Below are 17335 nucleotides of genomic sequence, written 5' to 3'. Positions count from 1 at the left end.
TGTATCCTGTGTTTCACACCCTATCCTGCACTGACACGTCAGTGACCTTCCCACTGGCACAGCCATGGACTACGAACATCAGGAGTGAGGATGAGGGGGGGCATTTACAGGTGGAGTCAGTCAAAAGTTGGACTCAATGATCTTTGATATCTCTTCCTAAATGATTCAGTGATTCTGTGACTTCATTATTTCATACAGTGAAAATAAGAAATTCCTGCCAACAGCTGAAGCCTTTATATACCACATTTTCTCCTGTCTCTTTGCTGTAGATGTACTTCCAACAGTGTGCGTTTGCTTCCTGACATGCCCAAGAGCTATCAATTAGCTCAAGTTGTTCGGTCAGCTCTGCCCATGCTTCTCCCCCCTCTGCCCTTGCACTGCTGCTGGATGTGTTCCAATGTCAGGATGGGAGTACTCAGTGATGGGGAGAGGAGTGAAACTCCAGGTACAGCTTACATGTCACGTTGCAGCACCTGGGCGCAACCCAGCCTCTGATGGAAACTCTGCCCTATGTCCTGCTGTGACCACGTTGTTATTTATCTCTTCCTGGATTACCTTCTCTTATTTATTTCAGTTTACTTCTTTCTCTAGGGACGTCTCAGCTTCTGTCTCTGGTTCGGCTTTGTTGATCACCTGTGAATACTAATGGGCTCCAGCAAGACTGCTGCATGCACTGGGTGGTGGGCTCCTGGTGGTGCTGCCTCCTCCAGCCCCTTTTCAAGTTGCACTATGATCTGAGAAATGTACCTGGGCTCAGCTTCTCTTGGTCTTATCAGAAACACCACCTCCTCCAGGAACTGGTGCTGTCCAATTCCTCCCAACACCCAACCTGACCCTCCCCTGGCACAGTTTGAAGCCATTCTCTCTCCTCCTGTCCTTGTTTCCCAGGAGCAGAGCCAGAACCCCCTCAGCTGTCCCCTCTTGTCAGGGAATTGTGCAGAGCCAAAAGGTCCCACCTGGGCCTCCTTTTATCCAGGCTGAGCCCCTTTCCCAGCTCCCTCAGCCCCTTCCCCAGCTCTGTTCCCTTCTCTGGACACTCTCCAGCCCCTCAAGCTCTTCCTTGTTGTGAAGGGCTCAAAACTGACCCCAGAATGTCCAGCACAGCGGATGGGCACTGCCCTGGCCCTGCTGACACACCAGTGCTGAACAGCCCAAGGTGCCCTGGTCCTTCTTACCCACCCAGGATCCTGTCCAGCCACTGCCACCAGAACTCCAAGGGCCTCTCCTGCCAGCCCTTTCCAGCCCCTCTGGCTCAGCCTGGAGCTGCAGGGGCTGTTGTGACCCAAGGACAGGACCTGGCACTTGGCCTTGTTCAACCTCAATCACTGGCCTCGGATCCAGCCTCTCCAGATAAAACTATGGAGCCTTCCTGCCTGACAGCACATCAATACTCCCAGCAACCTTAGTGTCATCAGCAAATTCGCTGAGGGTTAAGAAGTCGTTATTTCAAACAACTGAATGGCAGTTGAGGGGATACAGAAACCAGGATGGAGTTTTCTGCTTCAGCCCATTTTATATAAGACTCAGCATCAGAATGAGCTCCAGCAGTGATCTGGTTTAGAAAACAAATACTCAGAGTGAGTTCCAGTAAATATGGTTGTAGTCACCTGCTTCAGTAAGTGCAGCTATGCTGAAAATCCCAGCCCAGGCTATTCTGCATGCTGAAGGGACTAATGAGAAGGACCATGAGCAGTGCTCACCCTGCCCAGAGCTTATGAAACAGGAGCAAATGGCTGACCTGGCATGAACTGCTCCCTGGAAAATTCATCTCGCTTCATTATTGATGACATCTTTTAAAAGAGATATTTGCCTCCAACCAAGAACTCTGAAAAAGCACAGCAAACCAAAGAATGAGTCCAAGAATGAGTCAAACATATATACTTGTTTGTTGCCCCTCGGAGATACTTGCCTGGATTTTAAAGCAGTACCTGACTTAAAAGAATAATAATCCTGTGATTAAATTATTTATACTTGAAACCAACTTGCAGATGCTTCTGTCTGCTAAAAAAATACATGAACTCTGAAGACTTCAAAGACTTAAAATACAGATTTCATGTTTGAGAATGTTTTGCAAATCTTATTAATCACAATAAAAGACATGGGAAGCAGCATCAGAAGCATGACAGCCACAAGTGGGCATGAAGAGTCCTACAGCAGTTGGTGGTTTGCAAAAAATAAATACAGGAAGAAAGTTGTTCTGCATGCCTCTTCAGAACTTGTTCTGAGTTATGTTTATATAAGTACAGCCCACAAAATTAAACCACTGCCTGCTGGATACTGGTTAAACACATGTTACAATGGAAATGAAGCAACAAAAGACAAATTAGAAAATTAAAAAGAACATCTATTCCATTACTAATCACACGAGTTTGAGTTGTTTTCTGTAAGTAATTCTTACAGAACATATACATGAAAGTCTGGTACATCAGTGGGCTTTGAGAAATAACCAAAGAGAAAGGTCAGAAATAATACCTGTAAATGAGATGAGACACATGAAGTCAACCTTCTATTCTTATGTATGAAGGAGCTCTTGAAAACTGACACCAAGAAAATTGATTAATACAAATCTACATCTTGCATCTACATATAAGTGCAATCTAGAAAAATTAGATTTTTCTGATTGTAGGTATGGTACTCTGAAATAAAATTACTAAAATGTTTTTCTTGAAGAAATTATTGTAACCTACACCATTACTAGCAATAGTGTATTAAGAAAAAGTGTAAGTCCCTGAGCCAGCAGGTAAGAGACTATAACATATTTATAACTCTCTATATATATTTAAAAATAGAAATTTTAAAATTTATTTTGCTTTTAGCCATAAACTCATAAAAGGAACAAAACTGCAGCAATCAATGATGGGAAGAGAGAGGGGAAGCCAGCTCAGTTAATTTTGCCATTTGCATTGCTGCTGACAGGCACCTGGTACCAGTTTTACAGTTAAAGTTCACCCTGGATCCTCCAGTTTACCAGTAGAACCTAGAAAAGGTGGCACTTGTAATAGAGTTTCCAGAAATTTGATATCAGAAAGAACCTTTTAAAATGAAGGTGGTGAGGCCCTGGCACAGGGTGCCCAGAGCAGCTGTGACTGCCCCTTGATCCCTGGAAGTGCCCTAGGCTGGGCTGGACACTGGGGCTGGGAGCAACCTGGGGTAGTGGAAGGTGTCCCTGCCCATGGCAGGGGTGGAAGTGGATGGACTTTAAAGGTCCTTTGAATCCAAACTACTCTGTGATTCAAATAAATACATATAATGGACAGAATACACAGAATAGCAATACACAGTAAGAAACCATTAACAATTAGTTGATTTGTGTCTATGCATGAAGGACAGGAAATTTTAAGTGTGTCCAGAAGAAACAATTCAAAAGGATTACCTGTGAACAAAACTGAGCAAAAGAATGCTGCTTGTTTCTGTTTATCTCATCTTTCCTTTAGCTAGAGTGGAAAAAAAAGCAAAACAAAAAGCTGTGCAAAAGCAGAGCTACCTTTACACACTGCAAAGGCAGAGCCCTGCTGGGCTACAGAGTACAAGGGCTTGGTGCCAAGCTGTGAAATAAAGGACAATGTGACCATGCCAGAATCAAAGGCCTGACATTTCTTACCATCATGAAATGACAAATTGCCACAAAAAACAAAGACAAGTAAAAAAAAAAGTCCTGTGAAATGCTACCAGATGATATTTCCTTGTTTCATGAATTTATGTTACTTCTCTGAAAAAAAAAAAGAAAAAAAAATTCTTCAGAAATTGAAATGCCAATATTCCAGAAGAACAGCATCCTTGGGGCAAAGCTAACCTTCTCTTAGATGCCAAACAATTTAAATATTAACACATGGGAAAATTTCAGGTATACAAGTGTGTTGGAAGCTTGAGAAAGCTGCTTGGTGTGTCCAGCTTCTTCAAATTATTTTTCTTTCCCCACTGTGTCCAGTGTAGCTGGCTCAACTGCAAATGGCATCTAAAATGAATGCTCCAGGTCTCTGAAACACAAAGATATTGATATTTTAGTGATACAGGAATTATAGTAAATGACACATTTACTTTAAAGGGGGAATTAAGTTTTCTGTGGAAAAGGGTGCATAATAGTAAAGGTAAAGCCAGAACATGGTGGCCACCTACTTCTCTCAGGATTTTGAGGAGACTGTGGCAACAGACTGAAAACCACTTATTTTTCAGGTTACATTCAGATGATCACATGTTTTTAGCAAGGGCAATGGGTACAAATGAGCAAACAACAGCTGTAATGCTCCAAAGCAATACAGAACTTTCACATTTAACAAGTCTGCAGCAAAAACTAGGTTCTGGACACCACATTTGTCTGTTTAATTAGGAAACTGCATGTGTGAGAGCATGGAGGCAGGACCCCTCAGCTTCTGGTTCTGTTCTGAGCTTCCTATGCCTAATTCAGATCCTTGTCTCTGCCTCAGTCCCTGGTATTTTGTGTGTTTCATCCCGTGAAGGCAGCTAAAATTCCAATGATCCTTCATGCAGCTCCCTTGGTTTTGCCAGTGTAATTTTGGGGTTAGTGCTTCAGTACTGCTTTAACATGTACTGCTGAAGTCAACATTCTACCTGCATTTTGGATAATAGCTCAGATAATCTATGTGATCTTTGCTTCTAAAATTAAATACTTATTAGTCTGTTTGTAGCAGCAACTATAGCCAGAAAGTGCATTAAAACTATCTTGTTTCACTGCCAGAATTTCACAGGTTTTGGTTAAAGCAGAAAATTACACTCACACCCTGAGATAAATTATAGTTGTTCTTAATTTTCCTAGTAATTTTTTACAATGATTTCTCCCCATGCTGTTTTGACTGATGATAAATTTTGGTTTGACTCCCATTTTTGTTGCAGATTTCTGCTGCACCATTCATCTACAGATTAATGGTTTAAAGGCCTTGTATCTTCTTTTCCATGGAGAAAGGGTTTCCTGTAGAAGTTTGCACAAAGCAATAATGTTACTTGCACGGGCTGTCTGTGTAGTACAGAGTGCAGCCATGGCCTGCCAACCCAGCCATTCCTTCTCCAGCTGGTATCTGACCCCGGGCTGACATCTGAGAGACCAAGTGCCAGAGCAATGTTGGCATACACAGACTTAGCAGTGCTGTTTCAAAGGCTGATATTGACCATGGTGCTTCTTGCATTACAAGCCTACAATTTAGGTTTATGTCCTCCCAAACTGCTCGTCATGCCTGGGGAGATACCCAGTTTGATCCCCACAATTCCTATATTTATCCTTCTGTATAAGTAAAGAACAAAGCTGCAAGTGCAGGTAGAGCAACAAGATTGTCCTAAATGGCCACATGTGAAGTGATAGTGTTCATCTCTGTGAGCTGAGTCTCCCACAGGGCAAAGCCCTGTCCTGTGAAGGACAGAGTGGCCACACAATCCGGAGCCAGCACAGAAACTGAGAGGCTCCAGCATGTGCAGTGTTACATGTCAGATTTAACAGCCCTAGCTACTTGGAAACAGATTGTCTTCAGCATTAAGTAAGAGACCGGATGCAAACCTTCCTTAAAAAAAGCAGAGGCATTTGGAGAAAGCAGAACAACATTATTTCCCTTATTGTCTCAGTCAGCAGTAAGGAAAAGGAGTGGCTAAGGCCAGGACAATCCTACTTCCTACGGGTGACACATGTGCTGCCATCAACTTTTGAACTCCACATTCACAAACACATTGCAATAGCTTACCAGTTCCCAGCAGCTTCTGCTTTTGCACTAATGGGAAGTGAGCTCAGGTATCTGCAAGAACTTCAGCAGTAGAGATCAGCCTGTGGCTATTTCTGAAGTGCCCCAGTGTGCCCTGCATTCCTGGATGCAGTGCTCTGCTACCTCATGCTGCAGGAGCCCACACTCACCTGGTCCTTATTGTCTTGATGCTGGCTCAGCAACTGGTTTCTGCACTCCAAAAGCAGTGATAAAAATATTCACAACTACTATAATGAATACTAGTCCAGTTGCAAGGTTGTTGAGGAAATTCAGTTTTCCATGTTTTGCAGGGTTGTTAAGGTCATATTTTACTTCAAAGAGAAAGGAGAAAAAATGTTTAATAATATGTATATTTCAAAATCCAGAATAAAAGGTTTCTGCTGCAGTTACAGAATTTATCTTATGCTAAGCTATTTGGATCAGTCATATTTAAAGGAGAAGTCAGATTCTGAAGTGTCAGTGAAAGTGCTAAGGGGATGGATGGTCTGTAACCACAAGGAACTTATTAACTTCCAGTAATTAACATCTAATCTCTGTGGAGACACATGGGAAGTAATGGATGCACTAACATCTCTAGAAATCTTTCGAGTTCTTGATGTTTTGAAGCCTAGCTTTGTTGCAGACTTTAAGCATTTAAAAATTATTTCAGTCTTGAATACATGAAACTTGAAGCCCTGACAGGATGAAGGTAAATTTCTTAGTTAAAATGCCATAAATCTCATTACCAGTGCTGGATTTTTTCTGTACTGGTGCCCTTCCCCAGCTTGTATTCCCTTGTACTCCCTGCCTTTGCCCTGATTCTGTTTTCAGAAAGCAAGGGTACTCTATCAGTTAAACAGAGGGAGGTGTCAGAGCAGTGTCGCTGCAGTCCTTTCTAGAGAGTGCATCTGCTGTGTAAACATTTGCCTTTGTTTCTTGCAGCTGTTTTTTGGTTGAACTGCTAAAGGGAGTGAGGGAGGCTCACACAGGCACTAATGGAGTGTAAGCTTTGAATCCAGGCCTCATGATAGCATACAAATTAGTTACATTGGGCTGATAATAGGTTTGGTTTAAGACAGTGAGAAGTCTGGGGCACTTGCCTGGCATCATAGAATCATTAAGGCTGGAAAAGGTCATCAGATCCAACTTCGACCAAATACTATGATGCCCACTGAAATACCATGTGAAAACCCAAGAGTTTCCTGTCTCTGTTCTCTAGCAGCAAGGGCCCTGCAGCTGAGACCCTTGGCTACATTCCTTTGATGCTGATGAAGTGAGTGCTGATGAATTCTGGAGCATGTCTAGAGAATGGGTTTTGTCTGTTGAGACTCGAAGTTCTCAAGAGCATATATCACTGGAGCTTGTGTCTGCATGTGCACAACATGTGGGAAAAAGTTTATCCCAGACAAGTTTTTACAGCAACATAAAACCTAGAGCTCCTTCTGATAGGCACATACATAGACATACAGCTTATGACTCTACCACACAAAATTAAACTTGTTACTTGCTTGTACCATCATCACCATGTTCCATACTGCAGAAGTGAACCACTGAACCAATAATCCTTGTTGTTGAAGCACTTAAGTGGTCACAAACACACTTGTGATGCTGAAGTGCTAACAGCCAGGTTCACCTGGGGTCCCTAATAACGCTGTTTTGGTTTCAAGGAATTCTGAGCTCAAGTCCTGTTTGCTAAAGCAGTGTGGTCAAACATCACAGGCCAGGCAAAGCATTGAAGAACAGTGTGGGGGAACTGCCCTGAGAAGCTACTGCACACCTCTGCAGGCATTAAATAATGTAGGTTCAGTAGTACTTCAACCTTAAAATGAGTTTACATATCTGTAAAGTATCTGGAGGCATGTGGATGTTTGCACCCCAATAGGACCTGGAAGGACTCTAGTATTGCCATGTGAGCAAGGAATAAATGAAACTGAACCATTAGTTCTGAAACATAGAATAAGAGCATTTGAGACAGATGTATAAAAATAGAAAGGCAATAATGGCCTGACCTGTTATGTGAGTTAAAAGCAATCACACTGAAAGGCAAACTGACACTTTCAGAGCTGTCCCTTTGTCCACAGGGCAGTCAGAGAAGACAAGTAATACTTGTCAGTTTAGGAAAAGCTCTAAACTTTCAAGTAGAATTGCAGTAATCCTATCTTTGTAATTACAGCATATTCTTAAGGTGAGGGTGTTTGTGAAAATGTTCTTAAGACCAGTTATTCTTTAAGTATTTTATTATAATGGATTACTATGATTTCATGCCTCTGAAACTATTTCAAGACATTCTTTGCTCTTCTTCCAAAAAGTTAGGGTCACCAAATCCCTTCCAAGGACAAGTTTGCTGAACATTTCTCACACTGTTTTCGTGAAAGGCTCTTTAGAAGAAGGAAGAGCTTTTAAAACCTAGTAAAAAGTGTGAGAACTGGTAGCTCCCAGGATAAAACCCTGACTCAAGAAAAGAAACTGGATTGTGGCATAGACTTTTGTTTGGCCATGTGAGAGCTTGAAGAGACAGAATTTCATGGCTGGACAGAAACAAACTATTCCTGCAAGCCAAAACTATAAAATATACATTGTGAAAAGGAAGTTCTTGCTCTGATGCCTGTATCTTCATACCTTTGTGTCCTGATTCCTGTCTTCTTCCTGTCTTTGACTTTAGCAGGACAACACTGCTCCAAGAGTGCATCACCATATGCCAAGGGCTCTGTTACCCTCAATGTGACAAAGATAAAATTGACAGCAATTTGTCACAGTACAAGCTGGCTTGTACTGGGCAATTAATTTGCCTATAAATAAGAAACCCAACTGGTTCCATAAACTGGTCCCTGGGTTGACAGACAGGAACCTCAACCTCAACGTGCCATCCTAAGCTGCAGACATCTCACTGGTCAGGAGGTGGGCTGTGTGGGGATCAGACCAATTAGCAGTTGAGATTAGGGTTTTCAAATCCCCTATATATACTAGGTTTGGACACCAAAACACACTGTCACATGGAGCTTTGAGGTGTTTCTGTCATCCCCATCTCCAACCACCAATGGGACTGAAATGTGGCCCGTAACATAACAGCAATTTAAACCATTTCAGCAGTGTCTTGCAGAAACAAGCATTAAAAAGCCGTATCTCAGCATATTATTGAGATTATTGAGAAATTATTGCCCAACAGGAAATCAGGGAGCTTGTTTACAGCCTCAAAGCCTGCTGAAGCAATTGGGGAGATGACTTCAACCAAGGAACACAGAATTATTTTACTGATTTTTTCCATTACTCGTTTTCCACACCTGCCCGCATCAACAGGTTGGTTTTTTTCCAGTCCCCTTCTGCAATCTCCTCTGAGCCAAGACCTGGATTCTGCTCTTGCACCAACTCTAACAAATGCAGAGACAGCTGTATTCCATCTCTTTTGTAAGAAAGAAAAAAGCCACATCAACTGTGAATATTACAAGCCATGTGTATCCTGGATCCCTAGGAACTTTTTCTTGAACAGAAAGTTGTTTTTTCACTAAGAGAGCAGAACACTGAAAGATTGACAGGGATGCCAAACGTGGCACCCATACCTCATTAAATGCCGTGTGTGAAGTCTGCCTTTTCATTTACATTAGGCACAAGGTCAGTTATCTAGTTCCTACTAAGGTAAAGGATGAGATTTGAAAAATATTATGAGACTAAATGATCCATTAGCAGAAATGATCCACAGCTGTTTCCTACCATGGCAGTGTTATTTATTTCAGGTGGGCAATGGTAGATGCAGTTTGATTGCAACACAGCCAACATAAAGACAACATGCCACACCAACAAAATGTGCGAATGTCCACACCATGGACATTTTGACATTCACTTCCCTTTTGGAGTTCCCCATTCACATTATTTTCTTATATGATATGGAAGAAATACATTTCAGTCATAAGATTAAGTAACAGGTCTTACCAAAAAAAATTATTATGAAAAAACTGGATAGACCTCATTATCCTATCTGGCCTACTGACATTTCTTTTACAATATTTCATAATTTTCCTCCCTCCTCAGGCTTTCTGGAGGAAAAAATATTCATAGTATGGGCAAATGAGTAGGAGGAAGGTAATAAAAACTGAAGATTTCACATAAAGCTGCCCTTCCTCTCTTTACTGCAGTATTTCTACGGTTTCAAGAGAAAATCTGTATTTTTGGGTGTTAGGAAAAATTTTTTCACTGAAAGGGTTATCAAGCCTTGGAACAGACTGCCCAGAGAAATTGGCTGAGTCACCAGCCCTGGAGATAATTAAAAGATGTGCAATTGTGATGCTTTTGTACATGGTTTAGTGGTGAACAGGGCAGTGCTAGGTTAACTTTTGGACTAGATGATCTTAGAGGTCTTTTCCAACCTAAACGATTCTGTGATTCTAACCTGAATCAGTTCTGAGGTAAAGGCTTTTTAAAAGCAAAGGGTGTGTTTATTTACCATCTTATAGGCTGTGTCCTATAAGAAAAATACACGTCAGTGGTTCTTGCTGTTGCTACCTACCAAGGAATATCAAGAGCACTCCCACCATAACTTGCAGGGTGAGCGACAGACTGATGAGAATGATCAGCGGGACGTAGAAGGAAAAGGAGGGCCCTTGCTCCATGACAGCTTTGAGCTGGGAGGCGTTGGCCATCAGCAGGGCGATGTCCAGCATGCTCTCAGCCGCGCTCTTCTTGTTGGCGTAGTGGTTGATGTTGATGGGTCTGTTCCTTTGGTACCACTGCCACCTTCTGTGCTGGAGCCAGCAGAGAGGAAAATGGTTATTTCACATCTCTTAATTGGTGGTGAGACATCACTTGGCCCACCAAATGATTCCTGTGATCATACGGGCAGAGCCACAGCAGTGCTGAGATCTTCTGTGCAGCTTTCCCACTGTTACCCCTGTCCTCCAGGAGAACAGAAAACAGTGCCTTCTTCTACTGCCCTTTGGCACCTTTTCCAGCTTGCCTATAGGATCAGTTTAAACAGTCAGCATGTTTCTACCCTAGGAAAAGAAGAGACTGGAAAGGCTGAAAAGTTTGCACTGAGAAAGAGTTGGGAGGGAAAAACCACTGTAACACAATCCAGCAAACAACATATTGTTGTGACTAATTTACTTCTGAAGGCACACTTAAAAATACAGATATTTATTAAATTTACTTTCTCTCCTTACACATCCAAAAAGTTCTTCCATTACTCATGAGTCTTCTTTTAAGGACAGATGTGAAGTTGGCCACTCTGTGAGGTTTGCTTGCCCTCCTTTCCTTGCTACTCCTTCCTTCGCCATGCCACTGTCCAGGGCCATCCATACACCCATACACAGATGTTTTTCCACTTAACTATCATCATATCATATGATGTGTTGTTGCCAAGAATTTTCCAATTACAAGGGAATCTTTTTTTCCCCATTTTCACATCAGCTGCTTTTGGGTTGTTTTTCATTTGTTTGCTTTTTTTTTTAATTGCTCTGCAAACAAACAGGAAAATAAAAACCAACTGAAGAGCAAACTTAAGGCTATTTAACCCAATGGGATGAATAGATGAGTGTTTCCTGATGATGATTCATGTGACCTGACTTGAAATTTCACTGCTTGTCTTCCAGAGGTGCCTATTTCTCTATGGATTAGATGTAGCTTAGGGTAACTAGGTTAGATTTGGCTGCTGAACTCCATGAGGAAGGAAGAGTAAGTGATCCTCTATCTTGCTGTCTCTGAACAGGTTAGGAATTTCATTCTGTCTGCTCTTACTTCTAGACTTAAAAAATAATAGACAAATATATGAAAAGCAAGCTTATTCTAGCTGTCTTCTTTAAACCTACTTCTTAGAGACTTCTTTTTTACTGCCCAAATGTGTTGCTCCTAGCCAGACTCCTGTGAAAGGAGTCTGGCTTTGAACGTTAGGTCAAATGCAGAAGACACCTTCTAATTACTCTCCTCAGCAGCACTAAACAACTCCCCAGCCAGGCTTGCCACAGTCCAGCCCTAAAAGCCTCCTTTTAAACAGGGTAGATATTCATATACACATTGCCAGTTTTTTCAGGGCATTTAAATACCAAACTTGACCTGTTTTCACCAGACACGTCATCCATCACAAGCCTAAATGTTTGACTGAGTGTAACAGGACAGCAGAAAATGTCAGAGGTTTTTCTCAGCCTGTGATCTTGCCTTCATCAGGAAAAATGACCTGTAATCATGAAAACCCCCGAAACATTCACTTCCCGTCTCCTGACTGATGTTGGAAAACCATAAAACAAAAATACAAAAAAAAGAGCAAATTAGCCTTGTCTTCTGGGAGCAAGCTGAAGGCTGCTGCCAGAGGTATTGAAGCTGATGCAGTCAGTACTACATGGGCACTTTTTAAGATCAGACTGCATGTTACACAGCAATATATACACAGGCAATGAAAGAAGAGATGTTGCCTTAACCTCAGGAGAGTGACAGTCTGTACAACAGAAATTGTGGATGTCATGGGACAGGGAGAGAGAGACGACAAGCCTTTCTCACAGCAGCTTGTGAGAAATTTTAGGGAGCTGGAAAGATGTGATAGCCTGTTGACTATAAACAATTTGCAGGTGCTGTTTTTCTACTTTATTTTTCTGTTCCTCTAAGGACAGTGCGTGAGATAGATGTTTCTGTTAGTTAGCCAATAGAACAGAATCTATGGTACCACTCTATAAAAACCACGCGGTTCTTTTTCTTCTTCACCTTTGCTACGATCCTGCCTCTCGCCTGTTCCTGCCCTGACCCTGGCGCATGAGTGACAAGAAATTATAGTAGAGCTTGGTTATGTGGCTTTATGGTTTCAGGGGGATTCCAGGCATGCAGCAATGTGTGCAGCCCACAGCACCAAACAACACTTCCTGTGCTGTGAGCACTCACAGGGGTACAGAGGGACAGTGGAATGTCAGGATATTTTCTAGGATACATGTAAAGGAATGCTTTTCCTGCAGGTGTCACTTGGCAAAAGAGCAGTATGCATTGCACGAGACCTGCTTCAGTCTCAGCGCAACCAAAACATCTCCTCACACACATTCAACATTCAAATTCCTTGTTAGAGACAAGCTAAGCCCTCCTGTTTGTGTCTCCAAAGGAGTCTGAGCAAAGCCAGCACGTGTGTTCACACGTATGTAAGAGCCATGTGCAGCTGGGACACCATTCCCTGCAGAATTCCCTGCCTGCCTTCAGGTCCCCAGTTCAGCCTCACACCACAACAGCCTGCCGTGCTGGTCTATGCACAGTTAGACAAAGGACGGGAGTGAAAAGCTCCATCTGTGACTGAAGAATACCATGGAAGAGCTGATTTTCACAGTGACATTGTGCTGTCCCCACAGGCAGTACCACTCTAGGTCTCCTCACAGAAGCAGGGGCAGTTTGCTTGCCCAGAGCACTGCATGTTTTTGGTTCTGTAGGACGGAACCTTCACTCCAAGACTGCACTGTTCACAGTCCCTCTGTGTTAGTACACACTCTTCATCTGCTTTGCTTCACTCCCCCTTTCAATGGTACACCCAGAAAAACTGAGTCCCTTTCAAGTACAGAAAGGATTTACTGGTTACATTTATTAAAAAGCAAATACAAGGGGCTCTGCAGCCAATGTCCTCAGGTGCTGAATGAATCACAGCAAAGCCCCACCTGGTGATTCAACAGGAAGGAAACAGCACTGAATATGGAAATATTTGAAAACAATAAAGGATCTTTGCTAAATACAGTAAATTGCTATAGAAAGGATTACAGCAGTTTTCTTTCTATTTGGGGTTAGTTATTAATGCAATTTTATGGGCCAACAGCTTTGATTGAAAACAAGACTGGACCAGAATGACCTCTGGGTTTGTAATGCCATAGAGCAAGCTTCCTGAAAATCTCGTGTTTAGGAATAAGTTTGAATTATATAACAATGGAAACTTGCTGAATAACAATGAAGCTATGCAGAACTAAAGCTGAGCCATACTGGACTTAGTGGGGCTGCTCTTTACTGTGTTCTGCAATATTCTTCACAATCAGAACTGTTAAAAAGATGCTTAAAAGCAATTTTGTTTAAGAAGTAATTTACTACAGTTTTGAAGTATTAATCTTTCAGAAAAATACCACATGGCTGATTTTTCCAAATCTTTGAGGGAAAATTTCATGTTTGGAAAAAATTCCAGTTAAATCAAAAAAGAGATGGATCAGACATGAAAGGAATAATACAGGACTAAAATAGAACAACATTTCAGAATTTTTATTTTTTTCTAAGATCAAACCTACAGGATTGAACTAGCAGCTTTGCACTAGTATTTAATAACACTTACAGTTGTAGAATTTCTGTCCATATCTCCATCACCTACACACTGAAAATGCAAAGGGCCATATATGGCCACTCTGAAGTTAGACCTCCCCTCCATCTCAGAGATCCTGCTGATCTAAAAACAGTCAGGTAAAATATTCAACAAAAAGTATTCATCCAACAAAAATATTTTTAAGCTGTATCAGTCATGTAATGGATGATTACAGAATCACAGAATAGGCTGAGTTGGAAGGGACCTGCAGGGACCACCCAGCCCAGTCCCTGGCCCTGCAAAGACCCCGCAACAATCTCAGCCTGGGCATCCCTGGCAGCACTGTCCAAAGGCTCCTGAAGCTCGGGGCCATGCCCATTCCCAGGGGAGCCTGAGCAGTGCCCAGCACCCTCTGGGGAAAGAATCTTTCTCTGAGATGCACCCTAACCCTTCCTGACACAACTTCAGGCCATTCCCACAGGTCCTATCACTGGTCACCACAAAAAGACATCAGTCTTGTCTGTCACTCACAACGAAGTTGTTGACTCCAGTGAGTCTCCCCTCAGCCTCCTCTTCTCCAGCTGAACAGACCAGGGCTTCCCCTCCAGGCCCTTCACGCTCCTTTGTACATCGCCTCAGAGAATACTCTGTGATTTATCCTTCAAAAAAACATTATATCACTTGTTCAGCTTAACACTGACTCAAGAGCAAAAAACCCCTACTCTGGCTCTGAAATGAATCATCAGTTTCATTTCCCAAGGAAATTTCATAATTTCATTTTGAGTAGAGGGGGGAGATGTTCACCCAAGTACCAACCCAGTGTAACACTAACTAGTTTGTGAGAACTCTGCAATCACATGCTATGGTTGCAGGCAAATACAAAAAAAAAACAACAACAACAACAACAACAACAACAAAAAAAAAAAAAAAGAAAAGTAAAAAAAAGTAAAAAGGGAAAAACTCAGCATGTATTTGTATTTCATAGACATCATGATTTTCTATGAGCTCCAAAACCCTATGCTTAAGAAGAATCACTTTTATACAAACATATAAAACATTATAGAACATGCAAGTATGACTACATTAAGAAAAAAACTAGCAATCATGTTGACTCCTGAGAGCTAAAAGAGTTAATATTAAAGAAGGGAAAACTACAGTCTGCTGAGGACCAAGCACTGTCTTCCTGAAGCTGTACTGGTTCTAGGATCCATTTAAAATATTTCTACTCATAAATTACTGTAAAATAATCAACACACCTCATGACTAAATTTGTGAAATGAAGGAGTAACTTAAATTTGTTCACACATCTATTTAAATAGAAGTTTGCTCCTGTATAATTTTTTCTGCCTTCCATTATTACTACTCATTCCACTCATTTTGTCTTACAATACTATTTCTCACAACTGGGCTGTGGACTGTCTATTTTGTGTGGTTAACACACTGTTTGTTTATTCTAGCTACTTGAAAAATACACAAGCAAAAACTTAACACCAATAGTATCAATATGCAGAATATATAGAACACTCCAAATTCAGTTTGATATGACTAGTGAGAACATACCATTTCAGGCTATATGTAGCAAAATAATTTCAAGTTCCTACAGGCTGTTACTTGCATTATGATGCCAAGAAACTGCCACATTTCAAATTACTGCCATGTTTCAAATTACTCCTAAATTGATATCTGGACTTGAACACATTTTTAGGAATAACATGATTAAAACTGTTTATTTCTACTACCCAATTCTTGTTAATCTTTTTCATAGCTGTTCTTTAACTCTTCATCTAGCATGTCCTGTTATCTTGGAAACACTAAAGTAGATTTTACAACATGGTGGATGGAGAGTGTTTCAATATGGACCATGAACAAGGAAAGCAACTAGATTGATGAAAAAACAATTATAATCTGTAATTGTATGAACAGAGCCTTTGAAGAAGAGATGAGATACTTCTGCCAGGTGTAATTGCACATATTAGTCAGTGAGGTGTGCCACACCAGTCCTATCCTAGAAGCAAGGAATTTCTTGCTTCCAAAAGCCTGACATCTGCATAGCACTCATTGAGAACTTGAGTTTTGATGGGAAAGATGTAACAAAATGAGGGTTGCTTGCAAACTAAAGATGAAGTAAGACAGGAAAGCTGCTGAAAAATTCTTGGAGCAGACCACATTGGGGAAAAAAACCCCCACCAAGAGTACCTGTGATGCAATCACAAAGCTGCATCAAGAAAATAAGAGAACTCCTGAGAAGTCAGAGGTTTAGAGCAAACCACTCCAGACCACCAGTTTGACTTGCATATCCCAGCCTCAATTAACTTTAGGTAGGATTTCCAGGATTTATTAAAAACAGATTTTTATTTTTTTGGTTTCATATTCATGACTCCAAATGTTTGTTACGGAGGGAGGGTTGGAGGAAGGACAGATGTGCTATACAATCAGCCCAGTCTGTCTGTAACCAGAACATTTTACCAGTGACACAGAATGTTTGGTACAGCGGTTTCTCTGTGGCAGAGGCTTAGGCTGCAGTACGAGCTGCCTTTAGAATTTAGTCCTTTCCAAACCAAGATAAAAGACACTCTTTTACCCGTCTGTTTTCTTCAGATAAGTGGCATGTTCTGCAAACATCCTTTATACTTAAAAAGAATGCGAATTAATATTTCCCAGTGAGGATGTCTGGTCATGTTTTGACTACACACATTATGAAAAAGCTGGATATTCTTGTTTTTATTTTGATTACTGCATGGAAATTAACCATATAGGCACAACCACTTCAGTAATTCCTCCTAGTTTTGTAATTGCTTATTCTGCGCCGATCTCCTCACCCGAGCCAGCTGGGTGGGCAGAGCCCTGCAGTTGCGCCGAGCTGCGGGCGGGCCCCGGGCGAGCTGTCACCCGTCACCTGGTGGCCCCTAGTGACGGGTGACAGCTGTAGGAACCAGGAGCGGCCGGGGATGCTCCGCCCGGCCCTGCCTGGGCACACGGACCCAACAGCGGCCTCCCAGGAGCAATGGCGCGGAGTGCGCGGAAAGCAGGCTAAAAACCCAGCAAGAACCGAGCAACACCGACCGCCACCGCAGCCCGCGGAGTCCCCGTCCCGCCCGGCCTCGGGAGGGACACGGCAGGATGGACGCGGGCGCCGGGTCCTTCCGCCCCGCCCCGCCGGGCCCGGCCCTCACCTGCTCCTCGGCAGCCGACTCCGCGCCCTCCGCCGTCCCGTTGAGTTCGTGGGTCTCGCTGCCGGAGTCCATGGCGGCCGGGCGGGCCCCTGTTGTCCCGGGCGAGGGCAGGGGAAGGTTCCCCGCGGAGCAGCGGCTCCCGGAGTTGGCCCGGCCTCACCGCACCGCGCCCGGGACCGCTCCCGCCGCCGGGGCCCCCTTACCCCGCCTTCTGCAGCTCTTCCCGGCTCTTCCCCGCCTCCTTG

General features: G+C 42.6%; 2 protein-coding genes across 11 annotated transcripts in view; one reads left to right on the top strand and one right to left on the bottom strand.

Moving 5' to 3' along the window:
- Window positions 1–1750, top strand: part of CARD19 (caspase recruitment domain family member 19) — a 20852-nt gene extending 19102 nt beyond the window's left edge. For both annotated transcript variants that reach the window (XM_050979347.1, XM_050979346.1), the window contains one exon: window positions 592–1750. In XM_050979347.1, coding sequence (XP_050835304.1) covers window positions 592–629 — 38 coding nt within the window. In that variant the 3' untranslated portion in view covers window positions 630–1750. The remainder of the gene's footprint in view (window positions 1–591) is intronic.
- NINJ1 (ninjurin 1) overlaps window positions 1–17335 on the bottom strand; it is a 19381-nt gene extending 2046 nt beyond the window's left edge. For 5 of the 9 annotated variants that reach the window (XR_007778645.1, XR_007778647.1, XR_007778646.1 and 2 more), the window contains exons 1-5: window positions 17091–17317; window positions 10186–10420; window positions 5855–6016; window positions 3374–3977; window positions 1739–1825 (exon numbers count right to left, since the gene is read on the bottom strand). Coding sequence is in view for 1 of the 9 variants with exons in the window: in XM_030227843.2 (XP_030083703.1) it covers window positions 5862–6016; window positions 10186–10420; window positions 17091–17162 (462 nt within the window). In the remaining 8 variants the exon portion in view is untranslated. Of the gene's footprint in view, window positions 1–1738; window positions 1826–2032; window positions 3978–5854; window positions 6017–10185; window positions 10421–17090 lie in introns of those variants that run through there. The other 4 variants (XR_007778650.1, XR_007778652.1, XR_007778651.1 and 1 more) reach the window with 4 other exon arrangements.

The sequence above is a fragment of the Serinus canaria genome, chromosome 12, assembly GCF_022539315.1.
Source record: "Serinus canaria isolate serCan28SL12 chromosome 12, serCan2020, whole genome shotgun sequence".
In the NCBI taxonomy this organism is placed as follows: Eukaryota; Metazoa; Chordata; class Aves; order Passeriformes; family Fringillidae; genus Serinus; species Serinus canaria.
Note: the sequence above shows the minus strand (reverse complement) of the source record. Positions and strands in the feature narration are given on the sequence as shown.